General features: G+C 35.2%; 1 protein-coding gene across 18 annotated transcripts in view; it reads left to right on the top strand.

Annotated features, from left to right (window-relative positions):
- The window catches only part of LOC101096779 (phospholipid-transporting ATPase IB-like), a 216,630-nt gene that overhangs the window by 140,821 nt on the left and 52,334 nt on the right, over positions 1–23,475 (top strand). For 14 of the 18 annotated variants that reach the window (XM_045044103.1, XM_045043975.1, XM_045043970.1 and 11 more), the window contains 2 exons: positions 9,053–9,175; positions 15,920–15,998. In XM_045044103.1, the coding sequence (XP_044900038.1) occupies positions 9,053–9,175; positions 15,920–15,998 (202 nt within the window). The remainder of the gene's footprint in view (positions 1–9,052; positions 9,176–15,919; positions 15,999–23,475) is intronic. The other 4 variants (XM_045044198.1, XR_006589310.1, XR_006589332.1 and 1 more) reach the window with 2 other exon arrangements.

Genomic DNA, 23,475 nt, shown 5'->3' with positions numbered 1-23,475 from the left:
AATGGAATAGAGATTCCAGAACTGGACCCACAAAAGTATGGCCAACTAATCTTTGACAAAGCAGGAAAGAATATCCAATGGAAAAAAGACTCTAACAAATGGTGCTGGGAGAACTGGACAGTGACATGCAGAAGGATGAAACTAGACCACTTTCTTACACCATTCACAAAAATAAACTCAAAATGGATGAAGGACCTGAATGTGAGACAGGAAACCATCAAATCCCTAGAGGAGAAAGCAGGAAAAAAAAACTTCTCTGACCTCAGCCGCAGCAATTTCTTACTCGACACATCTCCAAAGGCAAGGGAATTAAAAGCAAAAATGAACTACTGGGACCACACGAAGATAAAAAGTTTCTGCACTGCAAAGGAAACAATCAACAAAACTAAAAGGCAACAGATAGAATGGGAAAAGATATTTGCAAATGACATATCAGACAAAGGGCTAGTATCCAAAATCTGTAAAGAACTCACCAAACTCCTCACCTGAAAAACAAATAATCCAGTGAAGAAATGGGCAGAAGACATGAATGGACACTTCTTTAAAGAAGACATCCAGATGGCCAACAGGCACATGAAAAGATGCTCAACGTCACTCCTCATCAGGGAAATACAAATCAAAACCACAGTGAGATATCACCTCACACCAGTCAGAGTGGCTAAAATGAACAAATCAGGAGACTATAGATGCTGGCGATGATGTGGAGAAACGGGAACCCTCTTGCACAGTTGGTGGGAATGCAAACTGGTGCAGCCACTCTGGAAGACAGTGTGGAGGTTCCTCAAAAAATTAAAAATAGGTCTACCCTATGACCCAGAAATAGCACTGCTAGGAATTTACCCAAGGGATACAGGAGTGCTGATGCATAGGAGCACTTGTACCCCAATGTTTATAGCAGCACTTTCAACAATAGCCAGATTATGGCAAGAGCCTAAATGTCCATCAACTGATTAATGGATAAAGAAATTGTGGTTTAGATACACAATGGAATACTACGTGGCAATGAGAAAGAATGAAATATGGCCTTTTGTAGCAACGTGGATGGAACTGGAGATTATTATGCTAAGTGAAATAACTCATACAGAGAAAGATACCATATGTTTTCACTCTTATGTGGATCCTGAGAAACTTAACAGAAGACCATGGGGAAGGGGATGGGGGAAAAAAAAGAGATGGAGGGAGCCAAAGCATAAGAGACTCTTAAAAAACTGAGAATACACTGAGGGTTGATGGGGGGTAGGAGGGAGGGGACAGTGGGTGATGCGCATTGAGGGGGGCACCTATTGGGATGAGTACTAGGTTTTATATGGAAACCAATTTGACAATAAATTTCATATTCAAAATAAATAAATAGACAGACAAGGGATAATGGAATTGATAAAAACAAAACAAAAGACCCATCTATATGCTGCCTGTAAGAAAGTTCAGACTTAAACACATACAGACTGAAAGTGAAGAGATGGAAAAACATACCATGCAAATGGTATGGGGGGAAAAAAGCCATAATACTTATATTAGATTAAATGAGCTTTAAAGTCTTTTTTAAAAATGTTTATTTATTTTTGAAAGAGAGAGAGTGACAGAGCGTGAGCAGGGGAGGGGCAGAGAGAGAGGGAGTCACAGAATCCAAAGCAGGCTCCAGGCTCTGAGCTGTCAGCACAGAGCCTGACGTGGGACCTGAACCCACGAACCGTGAGATCATGACCTGAGCCGAAGTCAGATGCTCAACCGACTGAGCCACCCAGGTGCCCCAGATTAAATAAACTTTAAAATAAAGACTGTAACAATAGACAGAGAGGGGCATTGCATAATGATAAAGGAATCAATCCAAGAAGAAGATATAACCATTATAAATATCTGTGCACCCAACATTGGAGCACCTAAATACATAAAGCAAATATTAACATACATAAAGTGAGAAACTAACAGCAACACAATAATAGTAGGTACTTTAACACCACATTTACCTCAATAGATAGATCATTCAGGCAGAAAATCAATAAGAAACAGGGTCTTTAATGACACATTTGACTAGATAGACTCAACAGATACATACAGAACATTCCATCCAAAAACAACAGAATACACATTCTTTTCAAGCGCACATGGAACATTTTCCTAGGTAGATCATATATTAAACCACAAAACAAGTCTCAATAATTTAGTAAGATTAAAATCATATCAAATATCTTTTCCAACCATAATAGTATGACACTAGAAATCAATTATAAGAAAAAAACTCTTTGGAAAAAGCACAAACCATAGATTTTAAACAACATGCTACTAAATAACCAATAGGTCAAGAAATAAATCAAATGGAAAATTAAAAAATACATGGAGGCATGGGATGCCCGGGGTGGCTCAGTTGGTTAAGCATCCAACTTTGGCTCAGGTCATGATCTCGCAGTTTGTGATTTCGAGCCCCAACTGGGCTCTGTGCTCACAGCTCGGAGCCTGGAGTCTGCTTCATATTCTGTGTCTCCCTCTCTCTCTGCCCCTCCCCTGCTTGTGCTCTGTTTCTCTCAAAAGTGAATAAACATTAAAACATTTAAAAAAAATACACGGAGCAAATGAAAATGAAAACACAATAGTCCAAAATCTTTGGGATGCATCGAAGAAGATCTAAAGAGGGAAATTTCTAACCATACACACCTACCTCAAGAAATAAGAAAAATCTCTAATAAACAATCTAAGCTTATATGTCATGGACCCAGAAAAAGAACAAAATCCAAAGTCAGTAGAAGGAAAGAAATAATAAAGAACAGAAAAAAAATAAATGAAACAGAGAATAAATATATATACATACATACATATACATAAAAAAGATCATGGAAACCAAGAGTTAGTTCTTTGAAAAAATAAACAAATTTGATAAACCTTTAGCCAGAATCATCAAGAAAAAAGAGGACTCCAATGAATAAAATCAGAAATTAGAAGTAATAAACACCACAGAAATATAAAGGATTATAAGAGACTACTATGAGAAATTATATGCCAACAAATTGGGCCACCTACAAGAAATGGATAAATTCCTAGAAATATATAACTTCTCAAAACTGAATTAAGAACAAACAGAAATTCTGAACACAGTACTAGTAACAAAATTGAATCAGTAATCAAAAATTCCTAACGAATAAATCTAGGACTAGATGGATTCACAGGTGAACTCTACCAAACATTTAAAGACTCTACCAAACAATTTTCTCCTCCAACCATCCCAACAAGAGGAAGGAAAGCTCCCAAATGCATTCTATGAGCCAGCATTACCTGGATACCAAAAACAGACAAAGACACTGTATAAAAAGAACTCTACAAACCAATATACCTGATAAACATAGATGAAAATATTTAATAAAACATTAGCAAACCATGTTAAACAATACATTAAAACAGTTACTCACCATGACTGAGTGGGATTAATTCCAGGGATGTAAGGATGTTTCAATATTTGCAAATCAATCAATGTCATACACCATATTAACGAAACGAAGGATAAAATTATATGACCATCTCAATAGATACAGAAAAAATTTTTAACAAAATTCAACATCATTCATGATAAAAATTCTCAAGTGTGTTTAGAGGGAACATACATCAACATAACAAAGGCCACGTATGACACACCCACACCTGATATGTCATACTCAGTGGTGAAAAACAGCTTTTCCTCTAAGACGAGCAACATGACGATGATGTTCACTCTAACCACTTTTATTCAACATAGTACTGGAAGTCCTAGCCACATAATCAGATAAGAAAAAGAAATAAAAGGCATAAGAAATTGAAAATGGAAAGAAAAGCTGTTACTATTTACAGATGACAACACTATACGTAAAAACTCTAAAGCTGCCACCAAAAAAACTTTTAGAATAAATGAATTCAATAGAGTTGTAGGATACAAAATTAATCTACAGAAATATGTTTTTATACACAAATAATAAAGTAGCAGAAAGAGAAATTAAGGAAATAATCCCATTTTACACTGTACCAAAAGGAATAAAATATCTAAGAATAAAGATAGCTAATGAGATGAAAGAACCATACTCTGAAAACTGTGAGTCACTGATGAAAGAAACTGAAGATGGCACGAAGAAATTATACTATGCTCATAGATTGGGAAGAATTCATACCATTAGAATGTCAGACTACCCAAAGCAATCTATGGATTCAAGGCAGTCCCCATCAATACCAATAGCATTTTTCACAGAACTAGAACAAACAATCCTAAAATTTGTATGGACCCACAAGAGACCTTGAACAGCCAAAGCAATATTGAGAAAGAACAGCAAAGCTGGAGGCATAAAAATTCCAGATTTCAAGATATACTAAAAGCTATAGTAATCAAGACAGTATGGCACCAGCACGTACACAGATACGTAGGTCAATGGGACAGGATAGAAAGCCCAGAAATAAATCCACATTTAAACGGCCAATTAATCTACAACAAAGGAGGCAAGAATGAAGAAAGACAGTCTTTTCAAGACAGCTACATGCAAAAGAATGAAACTAGACCACTTTCTTAACACCATACACAAAAACTCAAAGTGGATTAAAGATCTAAAAGTGAGAACTGAAACCATAAAGTTCCTAAAAGAAAGCATAGGCAATAATTTCTTGGACATCATCCTTAGCAACATATTTAAGGATATACCTCTCCAGGCAAGGGAAACAAAAGAAAAATAAGCTATTGTGACTCTACCAAAATAAAATGTAGAGCAAAAGAAACCATTAATAAAACAAAAAGGTAACCTAGAACATATATGCAAGACATTGCAATAAGGAATATACAGAATATGTAAAGAATTTATACAACTCGACATAAAAAAAATCTGATTAAAAAATGGGCAGAGGACCTGAAAAGACCTTTTTCCAAAGAAGACACGCAGATGGCCAACAGACAACATTAAAAGATGTTTAACATTAGTGATTATCAGGAAAACGCAGATCAAAACCACAATGAGATATCACCTCACACATATCAGAATGGCTAATAACAAAAAGACAGGAAATAACAAGTGTTGGCAAGGATGTGGAGAAAAGGGAACCAATAGGGAAATCCCCATTAGGAATTTAAATCGGTGCAAGCATTGTGGAAAAAAGTATAGAGTTTCCCCAAGAAATTAAAAATAAAAATATCACAGGATCTAGTCATTTCACTACTAGTTATTCACCCAAAGAAATGAAAACACTAATTCTGAAAGATATGTGGACCCCTATGTTTGTTGTGGCATTATTTACAATACCCAGACGTGGAAGCAACCCAAGTGTCCACCCACAGATGAACGGATAAAGATGATGTATATACACACAAAAGGATATTACTCAGTCATAAAAAAAAAAAAAAGACTGTGATCTTGCCATTTGTAACAACACGGATGGACCTAGCCGGTATTATACTCAGTGAAATAAGTCAGAGAAAGACAAATACCACATGACTTCACTTACATGTGGAATCTAAAAACAGAACAAGTGAACAAATTAACAACAGCAACAAAGCCAAAACAGATCCATGAATACAGAGCATAATCCGGTAGTTGTCAGAGGGCTGGGGGATGGGCAAAATGCATAAAGGTGGGTGGAAGATACAGGTTTCCAGTTACGAATGAATAAGTCATGGGATGAAAGGTACAGCAGAGTGAATACAGTCAATGATATCCTAATAGTGCTGTGTGGTGATAAGGGGTGGTTACACTTGAAGTGAGCACAGCATAATGTACAGAGTTGTTGCCTGCTATGTTGTATAACTAATGTAGCATTAGGAGTCAACTATACCTCAGTAAAAGAACTTTCCTTTGACGTTTATAGAAAATTCTACTCAACAACAAAATACACAATCTTTTCAAGTTGCATATAAAACATTCATCAATAGACTACATGCTGGGTGATAAGGCAAGTCTTAGTAAATTGAAAAGGATTAAAATCACATAGGAGATGTTCTTTTGATCTCAGTGGATTTAAACTACATAGCAGTAACAATAAACAATAAAGGAATAACAGTAATTCCTTAGGAAAATACCCACATATTTGATAATTAACGAACACACTTCTAAATACATCATGGTCACAGAAGAAATCACAGGAATATTTAGGAGATATTTTGAACAGAAAAAATAAAACAAAAATTTTCAAATTACGTGAGATGTAGCTAAAGCAGTGCTTAGAGAACACTTACATTTTTTAAATGCTTATACCAGTAATTTAGGGTCTAACATCAAGCTCCAACCTGAAGAAACTAGAAAAGGAAGATTCAAAGAAGTCCAGAATAAACAAAGCAAAATAAACATAAAAGAAAACAGCATGATTAAAATAAGTGTAAAGCAAAAAAACAAAAAAAACAAAAAACAAAAAAAAAAACAAGCAGTAAAAACTGGTTCTTAAAACAAGACAAATGAGGTTGATAAATCTCTATTCAGACTGATCAAGCACACTATAAAAAGAAGATAGAAATTAACCAATATTAGGAATGAATGGTAGAGGGGTCTACAGGTCTTACAGATAACAAATGACTATCAGCAAATATAAGAATATTTATGACCTATTTTACATTTTGAATAAAATTGACAAATTCCTTGAAAGACACAAACTACTAAATATCACCCAAGAAGATATAGATAACCGTAACAGCCCCATATCTATTAAAAAAATTTTAAATTCTTAGTTAAAAACCTTCCCATATATTAAAGAAAACCTTCAGAAGTATTAACAAAACAAATATAGACAAATTTTTCCAGAAAAGGGAGGAGGAAATACCCCAACTGATTTATGACGCAGTATTACCCAGATATCAAACCAGACAAAATAGAGTAGAATATTCTAATCGCATATCCCTAAAGATTGCAGATGCAAAAAATTCTAGCAAATCAAATCCAGCAATATAAAAAACTTTTTGACAAATTAGGATTTATCTCAGAAAGGCAGTTTGGTTTACTATTTAATATTCAGCGTTAATACACCTTTTTATAAGATTTAAAAGGAAGGGGCACCTGGGTGGCTCAGTCAGTTGAGTGGCAGACTCTTGATTTCTGCTCAGGTTATGACCTCTGTGCTGAGCGCAGGGCCAGCTTAAGATTCTCTCTCTCCCCCACTATGCCCCTCACCTCTGCACATGCACTTGCTGTCTCTAAAAACAAACAAACAAACAAAAAGATATAAAAGGAAGAACCATATAATCATCTCAGCAAATGCAGTAAAGACACTTGAGAGAATTTATCACTCATTCTGAGAAGCACTAAGAAAAGTGCTTCTCTGAAAAACCTACAGCTAACATCATACCTAACGGCAAAACCTGTTCCCCTAAGGTCAAGAAGAATGGACGTTCTTACCACTTCGATTCAACATCATATGTAGGTCCTAGCCAGTGCAATGAGTCAAAAACCAAACAAAACAAAAGAACTGAAAAAGAAGTAATGCTTTATTTAGTTGCTGTCAATATTTTGTACAAAATTCTAGAAAATCTACATGAGTCGCATGTTGTTAGATTGTTACAGTAAATGTCCCCCAGGTGGTGTATCCACAACTTTGGTGTACCCACCCACACCGACTCTGGGTTTGGTCATGTGACTTGATTTGGCCAATGAGACAACAGCAAACATAAGAGGCCCAGAGGTGTGAAAAGCACTTGCTCAGTGAGCCTTGTCGCTCTTTGTGAAGAATCCCTGGTTAAACTGGCAAAGGCACTGAAACCAAATGGAGCAGAAACATGTAAATTCTGGTGAGCTTCAAGAGTCCTTTATCCAAGGAGTCTTTTTGAAAGCACTTCTCAGTTCTCAATGGACATAGTTCATGCACTTCCGTCTTCCTGCTATTCTCCTCTCCTTTTCTCCCCTTTCTCCTTCTTAAACTTTTCCCTTACTTCCCCATTTTTCTCATGTTATTGTATCTGCTGTTACAGCATTCCCTCCCTGACAAGGTCCAGAACTTTTTAAGGGTCATGTACTTTTCATTTAATACGGTTGCTGGCATAATGATTGTTAACAAAATATTTGAAGAGTAAGTGACTGGGAAACATCTCTTTGTTTCTGATTATTATCAAGATAAAGAATTTTTTTTATATATTTTTTGTTTAATCTAACATTCACAAAAGTATTTACTGAGTAATTACTATGTGCCAGTCCTGTCAAGTGAACTAGCTTAGAAAACAACTGGTTGTTGGGGCCCCTAGGTGGCTCAGTCAGTTAAGCGTCGGACTTCAGCTCAGGTCATGATCTCACAGTTTGTGGATTCAAGCCCTGTGTCGGGCTCTGTGCTGATGGCTCGGAGCCTGGAGCCTGCTTCAGGTTCTGTGTCTCCCTCTCTCTCTGCCCCTCCCCTGCTCATGTTCACTCGCTCTCTCTCAAAAATAAACATTAAAAAAATTTTTAAACAACTGGTTCTTATGAGGGATACGGATGTCATTATTGGTAGATATATTGGGCAGTATTATGCCTATTAAAATATCTAGGTAGTCAATTTGTCTTATCCTCATTAAGCAGAAGAAAAATGTATTCATTTTATGCTCATAAAGCAACATTTACACAGTTATAACCGCCTGAACCAAAGGGTTGGATCAGAAAATTAAGTCGTGATTTGGTAATGTGTTTGAATCTATGTGACCTATTAATATCTTCTTTGTAAATAATTTTTATTTTTATTTATTTTTAAAATTGTTTATTATTTATTCACTTTTGAGAGCCATTGAAAGACAGAGTGCAAGTGGGGGAGGGGCAAAGAGAGCAGGAGACAGAATCCGAAGCAGGCTCCAGGCCCTGAGCGGTCAGCACCAAGCCCTGTGGGGGGCTTGAACCCAGGAACCACGAGATCATGACCTAAGCAGAAGTCAGACGCTCAACCGACTGAGCCACCCAGGCACCCCAGTAATTTTTATTTTTAAATAGTTTAAGACTTACCAGAAGATGCAAAAATAGTTCTGTGTATCCTTCAACCAGCTTCCCCCATAATGATATCTTAATAGTAGTAATACATTATCAAAGTCAGGAAAGTGACATTGTGACAATATTATTAATTTAGTTACAGACTAAAAGTTCTGTTTAATAAATCCTTGTTTTCTATGTAGATTTTCACTTCATTACCACCTCTTACTCTGGGAATCTTTGAACAGTGTTGCAGTGAGAAGAGCCTGCTTAGGTGCCCACAACTCTATAGGATTTCTCAGGCAGGGAAAATTTTCAACACAAAGGTAAACAGAAGATTTAATGCAGGTTTTCATCTCAACTCCAAAGGTACCTCTTTTCCTTTTCTGATGCTTAAAAAAAATAATTTAAAAACCAAGGAAGGCAGCCTTGTTCAATCATTTACCTTGTAGTTTAGTTTATCTAGGGAACTGAGATTTAAATAATATGTGGCAGAGGAAAACTAAAGAAAAAGAAGCAAGGCACCATGTGTGGTCCCACAGACTGTGCACAGAGCAGCTTCAGGAGGCATGCTGTGCATTGGGGCAATCCTGGAAAATACAAATGAGGGACTCAGGCCTATTTTTAGAGGAGACAAGCGATTCTTCTGGAATGCTTTCTTCCTGGGATCACGGAGTTGAGATTTAGAGTAAACCTAACTGCATCCCAGTCATTAGTGAAGCTTTAAAAATATATAGACACCTGCAAGTATCTTTTCAAATTAGTATTTTTGCTTTCTTTGGGTAAGTACCATTTGGGTAAATACCACAGTAAGTGCCATTAGACCACATGACAATTACATTTTTAATATTTTGAGTACCTGTCATACTGTTTTCCACGATGGGTGTACCAATTTGCATTTATACAGCACATGAAGGTTCCTTTTTCTCTACATTCTCGCCAACACTTGTTATTTCATGAGTGTTTTTCATTCAGCCATTTGACAGGTATAAATTGATATCTCATTGTGGTTTTGACTTGCATTTCCATGATGACTGGTGATGTTGAACATCTTTTCATGTGTCAGCCATCTGTATGCCTTCTTTGAGAAAATGTCTATTCAGGCGCTCTGCCCATTTTTTTTTTTTTTTTTAATTTACATCCAAATTAGTTAGCATGTAGTGCAAGAATGATTTCAGGAGTAGATTCCTTACCCATTTAGCCCATCCCCCCTCCCTCAACCCCTCCAGTAACCCTCTGTTTGTTCTCCTTATTTAAGAGTCTCTTATGTTTTGTCCCCCTCCCTGTTTTTATATTATTTTTGCTTCCCGTCCCTTATGTTCATCTGTTTTGTCTCTTAAAGTCCTCATATGAGTGAAGTCATATCATTTTTGTCTTTCTCTAATTTCACTTAGCATAATACCCTCCAGTTCCATCCACGTAGTTGCAAATGGCAAGCTTTCATTCTTTTTGATTGCCGAGTAATACTCCATTGTATACATATGCCACATCTTTATCCATTCATCCATCGATGGACATTTGGGCTCTTTCCATACTTTGGCTATTGTCGATAGTGCTCTATAAAATGGGGGTGCATGTGTCCCTTCGAAACAGCACACTTGTATCCCATCAATTGCTGGGTCGTAGGGTAGTTCTATTTTTAGTTTTTTGAGTTTTCCAGAGTGGCTGCACCAGCATGCATGCCCATCCTCTGCCCATTTTTAAATCACATTATTTGTTTTCTTGGTATTGAGTTGAACTTACGCTCATAAAAAAACTTACTTGTTCTTTATATATTTTGCATATTAATCCCTATGCACCCATATATTTATTGCAGCATTATCTGCAATAGCCAAGATATGGAAGCAACCCAAGTGTCCATCAGTAGACAAATGGGTAAAGAAGATGTGGTATACATAAGCAATGGACTATTACTCAACTATAAAAAGAATGAAATCTTGCCATTTGCAACAACACGGATGGACCTACAGGGTATAATGCTAAGTGAAATAAGTCAGTCAGAGAAAGACAAATCCCATATGATTTTATTCATATGTGGAATCTAAGAAACAAGTGAACAAAGGAAAAAAGAGTCAAAAAGTAGACTCTTAAATACAGAGAATGAACTGGTGGTTTCCAGATGAGAGGTGGGTAAGAGAATGGGTAAAATAGAGAATCAAGAGTACACTTATCATAATGAGCACTGAATAGTGTTTAGAATTATTAGTCATTATATTGTACACTTAAAACTAATATAACACTATGTTAATTGTGCTTCAATTAAAAAAATATATAGATGCCTGGAAGAAACATGGGTCTTTTTTTTATATTAAATACAATTAAAAATTTTTTTTAACTTTTATTCAATTTTGGGAGACAGACACAGAGCATGAGTGGGGAAGTCATACACTTAACCCACTGAGCCACCCAGGCACCCATATATTAAATATAATTTACAATATAATTATAATATATAATTTATAATATGTATTATATGTATTATGATTTTATAATATAATTATATAATTTATAATATTTATTGTCAAATTGGTTTCCATACAATACTCAGTGCTCATCCCAACAGGTGCCCTCCTCAGTGCCCAACACACACTGTATTGAGTCTTACTTCATGGCTCAGAATATGGTCTATCTGATAAATATTTCATCTTTACTTGGACAGAATGTTAAATGAGGTCAACTTCGTAGTGTTCAAACTTCTACATTCTTCTACATTAATTTTCTAATTACTCAGTTGGAGAGGAACTAAAATCTCCAACCCAAAGCATGGATTCATCTATATCCCTCTGAAGTTCTATCAGGTTTGCTTCATGTATTTTGCAGTTCTGTTATTAGGTGTATAAATGTTTAGGATTGTTATATTGTCTTGATTGATCCCTTTTTCATTATGAAATTACCTTTACTATTTTCTTCTTTGATCTTGTCTATTTTATCTGATAGTAATATGACAACTCCAACTTTTTTTAGTGTTTTTATGATATATCTTTTCCATCCTCTTATTTTTATTCATTCATTCATTCATTCATTCATTTATTTATTTATTTATTTGAGTCTTCTAGTGGGCAGTTTGTAGTCTTTGTTATCCAGTCTGATATTATGTCTCTATACTGCGTGTTTAAAGTATTTACATTTTCGTATGTTTATTGATGTGTTTTGGTTCAAATTTAACCATCTTTCTACACATTTTTGATTTTTCCTAATTATAATTTGTTTCCTTGTTTTCTCTTGTTCTGACTTCTTTTGGATTAATTTTTGTGAATTCCATTTCATCTCCTTGTTGGCTTCTTAGCTATAATTCTTTTCTTTAAAGAATTTGCTTTAGGGTTTATACCATGTATTGTTAAGTTAGTTTAGTATGACTTCAAGTGATACACTAATTCACATACAGTATAAAAACCTTAATAGTACACCTCCATTTCTCTCCTTCTGACCTTTGGACTAATGTTGTCATACATGTTGCTTTTACATATGTTAACAACCCCACACCATATTAATACTTGTGTTTGAACAATTATTTTTCAAAGTGACTTAAATAGTAAGAGAAACACTTAAATCTTTACCCATACTTTTGTTATTTCCAGTAATCTTCTACCCTTTGTGTGGATTCACATTAATATGTGTTCTAATTTCCTTCTGCCTGCAGAGCTTCCTTTAACATTCCTTGTAGAGCAAATCTGCTGGCAGTGAACTCTTAGTTTTTATGGAATTCAAAAAGTCTTCATTTGACCTTCATTTTTGAAAGTTATTTTTGGTTGGCATAAAATTCTAGGTTTGACAGTTTATTTCTTTCAGTAATTTTGACTGTCTTCTTACTTGCATTGTTTTGATGTGGAATTACTGTCATCCTCACTTTATACCTTTCATGTGTCTTTTTTCATCTGGCTGCTTTGAAGATTTTTTTCCCCCCAGATTTGAGCAATTGGATTGTGGTGACTTGTTTCTTCATGGTTCCTGTGCTTGGGGTGCACTGAGGATTTGGATCTGTAGGTTTATACTAAGAAGATGAGGGGGCCCCCGGGGGCTCAGTCGGTTAGGGGTCTGACTCAGCTCAGGTCATGATCTCACAGTTCGTGAGTTCGAGCCCTGTGTCGGGCTTTGTGCTGCCAGCTCAGAGCCTGGAACCTGCTTCAGATTCTGTGTCTCCCTCTCTCTCTGTCCCTCCCTCGCTCATGCTTTCTGTCTCAACAATAAATAAATGTTAAAAAAAAAATCAGCAAACTATGGGCTATAGGCCAAATCTAGTCCGTTGCCTGATTTCATAAAATTTTATTGGGAAACAGCCATGACCGTTCATTCACAAATTCATTATGATTATCGTAGAGGTACAACAGCAGAATTGAGTAATTGTAATGGAGATCTTGTGGCCCCCAAAGAATAAAATACTTTTTTCCATCTTGTCCTTTACAAAAAAAGTTTCTTGGTTTATAGTTTACATCAAATTTGGAAAATTTTCAGCTATTGTATTTTCAAATATTTTTTCTGGCCTATCTTCTCTCCTTCTGTTGCTTCCAATTATACATATGTTAGATCACTTGAAGTTGTCCAAAACTTCATTGAACCTATACCTTTGTTTTATACATCCTCCTCTCTGTTAAATTTTGTTTTGTTTGGGTGTTTTGTTATCATTTTGTCTTCAATTACTTCTGCAATATCTATGCCATTAATTCTTCTGCAATGCTGAATCTGCATTACTGCCGTCTAGTAAGTTTATTATCTCAAAATTTATAGTTTTTAATCTATTAAATTTCTATCTGGAAATTTTTTATATTTTCTATCTCCCTACTAAGCTTTTGAACATAAAGAATAAATACTGTTTCAAAAAAGGAAAAGAATAGAGTTATACTCTTTCAACATTCTTATCTGCAAATTTTAATATGTGTGTTGGTTGTAGGTTGGATTTAATTAATTTTTACTTCCTCATTTTGGGTAGTGTTTTTCTGCCTTTTTTTTTAATGCCTGATAATTCTGAATTGGATTTGTCCTACGGGATAGATATTTTTGTATAACCATGAATATATTTTTTCCCTCTAGATTGATTGATTGATTGAAGTATAGTTGACACACAATGCTACATTAGTTTCAGGTGTAAAACAGTGATTCAAGAAGCCTATATATTATTCTACCTACATGTATTCTATACAAGTGTAGCTACCATCAGTCACCATACAACACTATTATAATACCATTAACTATATTCCCTGTGCTTTACCTTTTATCCCCATGACTTACTCATTCCACACTGGAAGCCTCACCCCCCTCACCCATTTTTCCCATGCCTCCACTCTCCCATTCCTCTGGCTACTTCCAGTGTATTCTCTGTATTGATTTCTTATGGTTTTTGTTTGTTCATTTATTTCTTAGATTACACATATAAGTGAAATCATATGGTATTTGTCATCCTCTGCCTGATTTATTTCACTTATCATAGTACCCGCTAGGCCCATCCATATTGTTGCAAATGGTGGGATCTCCTACTTTTTTACGGCTGAGCAGTATTCCATTGTATATACATACCATGTCTTCTTTATCCCTTCATGTACGGATGGACACTTGGGTTGCTTCCATATCTTGGCTATTGCAAATAATGCTGCGGTAAATATAGTGGTGCATGTATCTGTATGAATTAGTGTTTTTGGTTTTCTTGGGTAAATACCCAGTAGTGGTATTACTAGATCATATGGCATTACTATATGTAATTTTTTGAGAAAACTCCATACTGTTTTCTATTGTGGCTGCACCAGTTTGCATTGCTACCAATAGTGCACGAGGGTTCTTTTTTCTCCATCTCTTCACCAACACTTGTTATCTCTTGTCTTTTTGATTCTACCCATTCTGATAGGTGTAAGGTGGTCTCTCATTGTGGTTTTGATTTGCCTTTTTCTGATGATTAGTGATGTTGACCATCTTTTCATGTGTCAGTTGGCCATTTGTAAGTCTTCTTTGGAAAAATGTCTATTTAAATTCTCTTCCCATTTTTAAATCCGATTATGTGTTTGTGTGTGTGTGTGTGTGTGTGTGTGTGTGTGTGTGTGTGTTGTACAAGTTTTTTAAAAATATATTTTGGAAATTTACTCCTTATTGGATGAATCATTTGCAAATAAATACCTTCTCCCATTTAGTAAGATGCCTTTTTGTTTTCCTGATGGCTTCCTTTGCTGTGCACAAAAGTTTTTTATTTTGTATCACCATGACTGTTCTTGAGTTTTGTGCTGGAATACTAGCACGTTAACTGGAAACAATTTAGCCCTTTTGGATCTGCATTTTAATATTAGGAAGGACAGGAGTTGTGCTAAGTCCAAGGATAATTTTTCTCCACAGAGACAGAAACTTCTGTGGATTCTGCCCAATGTTCCATGAATCTTGAGGTTTTCCAGTTTGGCACCAGTTGTGTTTTTAAACCAGTTTCTTACATTCTTTCCTAAAAACAGCTTTACTTCAGGAAACTTAGGTCACAGGACAGATATGTTTTTTTCCACATATTTTTCTCCTCCAGTCCTTTATCTGTAAGTCTTCCTGGCAAACATAAAAATAACTGATACATTTAGAACCAAAAGAACAAAGATTTGTTTTTGCTGTTGTTCTACCATCTCCTAACCAATGTAGTCTTGTTTGACCCTAGAGATTTTATATTATTAATATTTCCCTTAAGAAAATTGTATATGGTTTATTAAAATTTACTTTGACCAAAATCTGGGTGTCGATGTAAAGGTGCAGATTGTATTACATGAAAGAAATTATATTTAAAACACTGCAATTTAAGGATTGAAAAATATTTTTATTTCTTTTACAAATTACTACTTCTGGTTCTTTTTCATTGGATAATTTAGGTTTTTATACTTTTTATAACAAATATTCTATATTTGAATCCTACACATTTATATTTAATGAGTTTTCAAATAATATCCTTTAATTTCATAGTCATTTCTTTTAGAAGAAATGGAATTTTTCCATATCTAGGAAAACATTTTGGCTTTATAACCGTGTTTCAAACTGCAAGTATATTTCCTAATGTCACATATTTTTAGATTTAGACCAACATACTATCATAACTTTCTTGCTTTGTTTTCTTTTAGGTATTTTGGTTTCAATGCATAAATGCTTTGGTCCATTCCTTCATTCTCTTCTGGTTGCCCATGAAAATGCTGGAGCATGGTAATGGCTTCATTGTTTCATATATTCAACAAAGAGCATGTTTTTCTCACTGGGGCCAGTATTTCTGTGTGTGTGTGTGCACGCGCACGCGTGTGTGTTTGTCTCCAAAGAAAGACCTGAAGGCAACAAAAAGGGAATTTTAAAATATGTATAAAATTACAATCCAGCTGACACTTAACAGTTGATCTTTAGAAAGCATTTTCTTTGTGTCTGACATATATAAATTGAGAATTAGTGCTTTTATTGTTCGTTTTTAATAAATATTTGAGTTGGCAGGTCTGATAGAAAGCAAAATCATTCTAATGAATCATAGGTGCCTTCCATTAGTAAGTTTGAAATTTATGTCTATTTTCTTATTTCACGTCCCAAACCTCATGCTACAATTTGGACTATACCACAAGTTTAATACGCTTTATTACTAGACCAAGTCTCCTTTTCCTGATATACGATTTTCCAAATAACATTATGTATGAAGTTTTTCTACAGACTAACATGGGTCCAATACATCTAAATATAGGAGATATATTTATGAAGTGTGTTATTGTTGTATAATAGGTTCACAGCCATAAATTAAGGTGTGAAATATAATTATTTTTCTTTAACCAGATTTAATTTTCATTAGGTGTTACTAGAAATACATCCTTTATCTTGGACATATTTTTTAAAGACTGAGTTTGAGTTGTATGTGTTATTTGTTGGTATTTAAAAGAAAGGATCTGCCATTAATATAGCTAAAGGCCTTCACTGTAAAAACAATGGACAAAAGTTTCAAATGGTAACAAATATAGCAAAATCACAAGTTTACAAAAAGTTCCTTTTAGGATGGAGTTGTGAGGAGCTCCTTGGACCTGCCTCCCACCCAGATAAGCAAAACTGGTCAAAATTATAAAAACATGACTCTGCACCTTCTCTGGATATTGTCCTAAAGACAAATGAAGAAACATTTATTCAAGCAAACCTACTACTCAGTAAGAACATTGAGAGTCTATGGCATTGTAGCCATGACCTACTCCTTCCCTATCTTAATCACAACCTAGCTTGATGGAAGCTCCACTACAGCCAAGTGTGGCCAAGAGGGTAGGAATACTAGTATTCTCAGTGATCACTCAATGTTACAATATCTCACAGGAGAGCCAGGCCACCGGCATTTCTTATCCCCTGCCCCTAACTTTGAGTTGAAGAGGCCAAATTCCTGATGAGTGTGGCCAAGAGGTTAGAGCTCTCCTTTTCCAATCAACCTATGTCCATAGGAGAAAGTCTCTACAACAGGCACGATAGGCTAAGAATACCGGATCCATGATCACTCTCACCACAGCTTGCTTGTAGGGAAGAGAATCTCCAAGAGATTGCTGGGAAGGCAAACCAAGAAGACCAGTGACGACAACCTCACTACCACCAAAGGTAGTGGCAATAAGGTTTTACCTACGGTAACAGGTGGTACATAAGAAAAGACAGCCCCAAAACTCTTTCCAAAGGAAGTGACTGTTTGAAACATACTGGGGGAAGAGTTCAAGTCTAGGGATGTTCTCAAAGATAATAATTCTTCTTAATTGAGACCAACAAGCTAAACCATAGGCCTGGTTCAGAAAGAACGAGGGACAGAAACAGATAAAAATAGCCCTCCTGAGGTGAGAACAAACCTCAAAGACCTTTCTCAAAATTATCCCAGCCTGGATTTAATCAGATCAGACTGCTGTACAATTAATGCCCTAGAACACTGTCAAAAACAATAGAATATCCCGTGGGTAATTAGTGGAGCCTAACAACTGGTGTAATACCAAGTAAGTCAGGTAGCTTAATGGAAAAATCAGGGAAAAGGAGTGTCAATACAGACCAGATAAAACCAAGGTGACTGTGTGCCTGCTCAGGGCTGCACCTTCAAGGATCAATACCAAGGTTTCATACTACAGGGGAAATGGACTTCAACTAAAATAGCCAGCCAAATCACAGAACAAATAAACATCAAAACAAATGTAAGCCTTGAAGACAGGGGAGGGAAACTAGTATCCAGAGTAGCTACAGTGTATTATGTAAGATGTCTAGTTTTCAGCAACACCAAAAAGTACAAGACATGCAAAGAGACAGGGCAGCATGACCCATATACCCAGTAACAAGTAGGCAACAGAAACTTCCTGTGAGAGGGCCTACATGTCAGAGTTACAAAGAGTTCAAATTAGCCAATACAAACATGTTGAAAGAACCATAAGAAATCCTTAAAGGTATGAGGGTATGAAGGCACATCAAACAGATTATCAAAAAAGAGACAGAAATTATAAAAAAGAACCAAATGAAACTTCTGGAGCTGAAAAGTTTTAATAACTAAAATGAAAAATTCATTAGAGGGGCTCAACAGTATATGTGAACTGGAAGAAGAAAGAATTATGAAACTTGGTGCTACATTAATGGAAAGTATGCAATTTGAAAACCAGAGAGAAAAACAGAATGAAGGAAAATTAACACAGACTCAGAAATATGAGAAGCCTTTAAACACACCAATATAGGCAAATGGGATATAAGAACCAGAGGAGAAAAGGAATGAAGTAGGAAAACTATTCAAGGAAATGATAGCTAAAGAGCTTCAAATTAGCTAAACAACATTAATTTGTACATCCACAGGGGCTCAGTGAACTTTAAGTGAGATAAATGCAAAGAGATCCATACCCAGACACATGGAGCAAAAATGTTGGAAACCAAAAACAACAGGAAAATATTGAAACCAGAGAAATAAAAGTGGCTCATGGACAAGGGAGCTCCAGTTAAGATTTATAGATGACTTCTCATCACACACACACAAAAATGGAGGTCAGAAGGCAGTGCTGAAAGAAAAAAAACCTGTCAACCAAGAATCTTATGCCCAACAAAATAATTTTTCAAAAATGAAGGCAAAACAGAGACATTCTCATATAAACAGAAAAATGACAGGATTTGTTACTGTAATACATGCTTTTCAAGAAATACTAAAGGAGGTTCTTCAGATTAAAAATAAGTAAACCCAGTTCACAAAGAGCATTGATAAAGGAAATTATGTAATCATATAATCCGTCTTCTGTCTTTTCATAAATGATTTTAAAATAAATTTCATAAAATAGTATAGATGCAAAATCTTTATCAAAATATCAACATACTAAATCTAGAAATATATATAAGGTTACACACAAAAACACCAAATGGGATTTATCTCAGGAATGCAAGGTTGGTTTAACACACAAAAATAATGTCATTCATCATAAAAATAAAGGACAAAAATTACATGATTGTCTCAATAAATTCAGAAAAAGCATTTGACATAAGTCAATACATCTTCATGATAAAAACATTCACTAAAGTAGGAATAGAATTGATCTTCCTGAATCTGATAAAAGACATCTACAAAACTCCCACAGTTAACATGTTTAATGGTGAAAGACTGAAAGCTTTCCCCTAAAATCAAGAATGAGGGGCACCTGGGTGGCTTGGTGGGTTAAGCGTCTGACTCTTGATTTCAGCTCAGGTCACGATCTCAGTTTGTGAGATTGAGCCCAGCATCAGGCTCCACGCTGAGAACACAGAGCATGCTTCATATTCTTTCTCTCCCACTCTCTCTGCCCCTCCCCCGCTCATTCTCCCTCTCCCTCTCGCACGCATGCTCTCTCTCTCTCTCTCTCTGCAAAATAAATAAATATGCTTAAAAAAAGAGACAAAAATATCATTTACAGTACTTCTATTCATCATTGTTCTGGTAATACTAGGCAGTATAGTTGGGCAAGAAAATGCAATAAAAATCATCCAGTGTAGAAAGGAAAGAGTAAAATGATCTCTATTTGTATATGACATGATTTTATATATATATATATATATACACACACACACACATATATATATAATATATACATATAATATATATTGCTAAAACCCTATGTTATATATATATATATATATATATATATATATATATACATATATATATAATGCTAAAATTAAAATACTATTAAAGATAAACAAATTAAGGTTTAGGATACAAGATTAACACACAAAGAATCAATTTTATTTCTATACAACAGAAATAAGAAAACAGAAAGTGACACTAAGAAGACAATTCCATTTACCATTGCATAAAAATGAAGAAAATACTTAGAAATAAATTTAACAAAAGTTCAAAATTTATACCTTGAAAATTATAAAACATTGTTGAAAGAAATTAAAGAAGACTTAAATGAACATAAAGTCATCCAACATTTGTGGATTGAAAGATGTAATACTGTTTAGCTCGCAACATCTCCCAAATCAATAAATGAATTCAATAAAGTGGCAGGATACAAAATTAATATAAAGAAATCTGTTGCATTTCTTTTTACTTTTTCTTTTTGTGGGGGAGGGGGGGGAGAGGAAGAAGAAGGGAAGAGGGAGAGGGAGAGAAAATCTTAAGCAGGCTCCATGCCCAGTGTGGAGCCCAATGCAGGGCTTGATCTCATGATCATGAAATCATGACCCGAGCCAAAGTCTAGAGTTGGTCACTTAACCAACTCAGCCACCTAGGTGCCCTGTGGAAGTCTACTGCATTTCTATATCCTGCTAATGAAATAGAAATTTAAGAAAAAACCCCATTTAAAATTACACAAAAAAGAATAAAATACCTAGAAATAAATTTAATCAAGATGTAAAAGACTTTATACTCCAAAAACTATAAGACACTGGTGAAAGAAACTGAACTGACACAAACAAATGGAAAGATATATCATGCTTGTGGATCGGAAAAATTAATATTGTTAAAATGTCCATAATACGCAAAACAATTTAAAGATTCAGTGTGATCCCTATCAAAATACCAATAGCATTTTTCACACAACTAGAACAAATAGTCCTATAACTTGTATGGAACCACAAAAAATCCTGAAGAGCCACAGCAATTTTGAAAAAGAACAAATCTGGAGGTATGTATTACAATTCCAGATTCAAGATATACCACACAGCTACAGTAATCAAAACAATATGGCACTGGCATAAAAACTGACACATGAATCAACAGAATAGAGACTCCAGAAATAAACCCAAGCCTATACAGTCAATCTACAACAAAGGAGGCAAGAATATACAATGGGGAAAGACAGTCTCTTCAATAATTGGTGTTGGGAAAACTGGACAGCTACATTCAAAAGAATGAAACTAGACCTCTTTCTTACACCATACACAAAAATAAATTCAAAATGGATTAAAAATCTAAATGTGAGACTTGAAATTATAAAATTTAAAAGAATACATAACAGTAATCCTTGGACATTAGGCTTAGCAACACACTTATCCGCATGTCTCATCAGGCAAGGGAAACAAAAGAAAAAATAAATTAGTGGGACTACACCAAAATTAAAAGATTTTGCACAGCAAAAGCAACCATCAACAAAACAAGAGGCAACTTAAAATGGGAGAAGATATTTGCAAATGATATATTTGATAAGGAGTTAATATCCAAAATACAAAAAGAACTCAACATAAAAAAAAAAGGCATCTGATTAAAAATGGGTAGAGGACCTGAATGTCTTCCCAAAGAAGACATACAGATGGCCAACTGACACATAAAAAGATGTTCAACATGACTGATCATCAGGGAAATGCAAATCAAAGCTACAGTGAGATATCACCTCACACCAATCAGAATAGCTAATACCAAAAAGATAAGAAATAAGTGTTGATGAGGATGTGGTGAAAAGGGAGCCCTCATGCACTGTCGATGGGAATGTAAACTGGGGCAGCCACTGTGGAAACAGTATGGAGGTTCCTCAAAAATGAAACATACAAACACCATATGATCCAGCTATCCCACTAATGGATATTAACACAAAGAAAACAAAAACAGAATTTCAAAAAGATATACACACCCCTAGGATTACTGCAGCATTATTTACAATAGCCAAGATACAGAAGCAGCCCAAGTGTCCATCTATAGATGAATGGATAAACAAGATGTGGTATGCGTGTACATACACACATACACATACATATACATACAATGGAATATTACTCAGCCATAAAAAAGAACAAGTTTTGTTTTTGTTTTCGTTTTTGCCATTTGTGACATCATGGGCAGACCTAGAGGTTATAATGCTAAGTGAAGTTAAGTCAGAGAAAGACAAATACCATATGATTTCACTTACGTGTGGAATCTAAAAAACAAAACAAATGAACAAAACAAATTGAATAAAACAATTGAACAAAATGCTAGACAAATACACAGAGAATAAACTGTTGGTGACCAGATGGCAGGTAGGTGGGGAACGGGTGAAATAGATAAATGGAGATGAAAAATACAGCATAGAGAATGGAGTCAATAATACTGTAATAACTTTTTATGGTGACAAATGGTGACTAACACTTATTGTGGTGAGCACTGAGTAATGAATAGAATTGTCTAATCAATATGTTGTACACCTGAAACTAATATAACATTGTATGTCAATTATACTTCAATAAAAAAGTATAAATACAACCCACAGAATAGAACAAAGCATTTACACATTATATTTATAACAAGGATTTCTATCTGGGATGTATGAGGAACACTTACAACTCAACAGTAAAAAGACAAAAAGACCCAATTTTCAAAACATGCCAAAGATTTGAATAGACCTTTCCCCCCAGAGGATATTCAAATAACTAATACATGAAAAGATGGTCAACATCATTAATCATTAAACAAATGCAAATTAAAACCACAATGAGGTAATACTTCATGTCCATTAGGGTGGCTATAATCAAAATGACAGACAGCAATGACTGTTGGCAAAGATGTAGAGACTGGAACCCTCACACACTGCTGGCAGGAATGTAACATGGTGTAGCCCCTTTGGGAAACGGTCTGGCATTTCCTGTAATGGTTAAGCATTGAGTTACCGTATTATTCAGCAATTACGCTGTTAGGTATATGCCCAAGAGAAATGAAAGTCTATGCCACAGAAAAATTTGTACACATAGCAGCTTTATTCGTAATAGCCCAAATGTTCATTAATCAATGAGTGGATATATGATGGGTATGTGCTATATACATACAATGGAATAGTGTTTATTAACAAAAAGGAATGAAGTATTGATCATGCTACAACAGTGATGAATCTTGAAAACATTATACTAAGTGAAAGAAGCTAGTCACAAGACCACATATTATATGAGTCTATTTACATGAAATTTTCAGAACAGGCAAATTATATAAAGACTGAAAACAGACTGGTGTTTGCCTAAGGCTGGGGGATGGATGGGGCAGTAATAGCCAAGAGGTCTGGGGTTTCTTCTGTGAGGGAAGGAAAGTGTTCTCAAGCTGATGATGCTGATAGTTGCCTGGTTCTGTTAATATACTAAAAGCCATTGAGCTGCACACTTTAAATGTGTGGATGTATGGTATGTAAATTATATGTCAATAAATCTGGTAAAGACTTATTGTATACAATAAATAGAATATATCTGGGGGATCTTAGCTCATCCTCAAAATAGAGAAAGGAATTTGAACCAC

The sequence above is a fragment of the Felis catus genome, chromosome A1 (assembly GCF_018350175.1).
Source record: "Felis catus isolate Fca126 chromosome A1, F.catus_Fca126_mat1.0, whole genome shotgun sequence".
Lineage (NCBI taxonomy): Eukaryota > Metazoa > Chordata > Mammalia > Carnivora > Felidae > Felis > Felis catus.
This window is presented reverse-complemented; position numbering and strand designations above follow the sequence as displayed.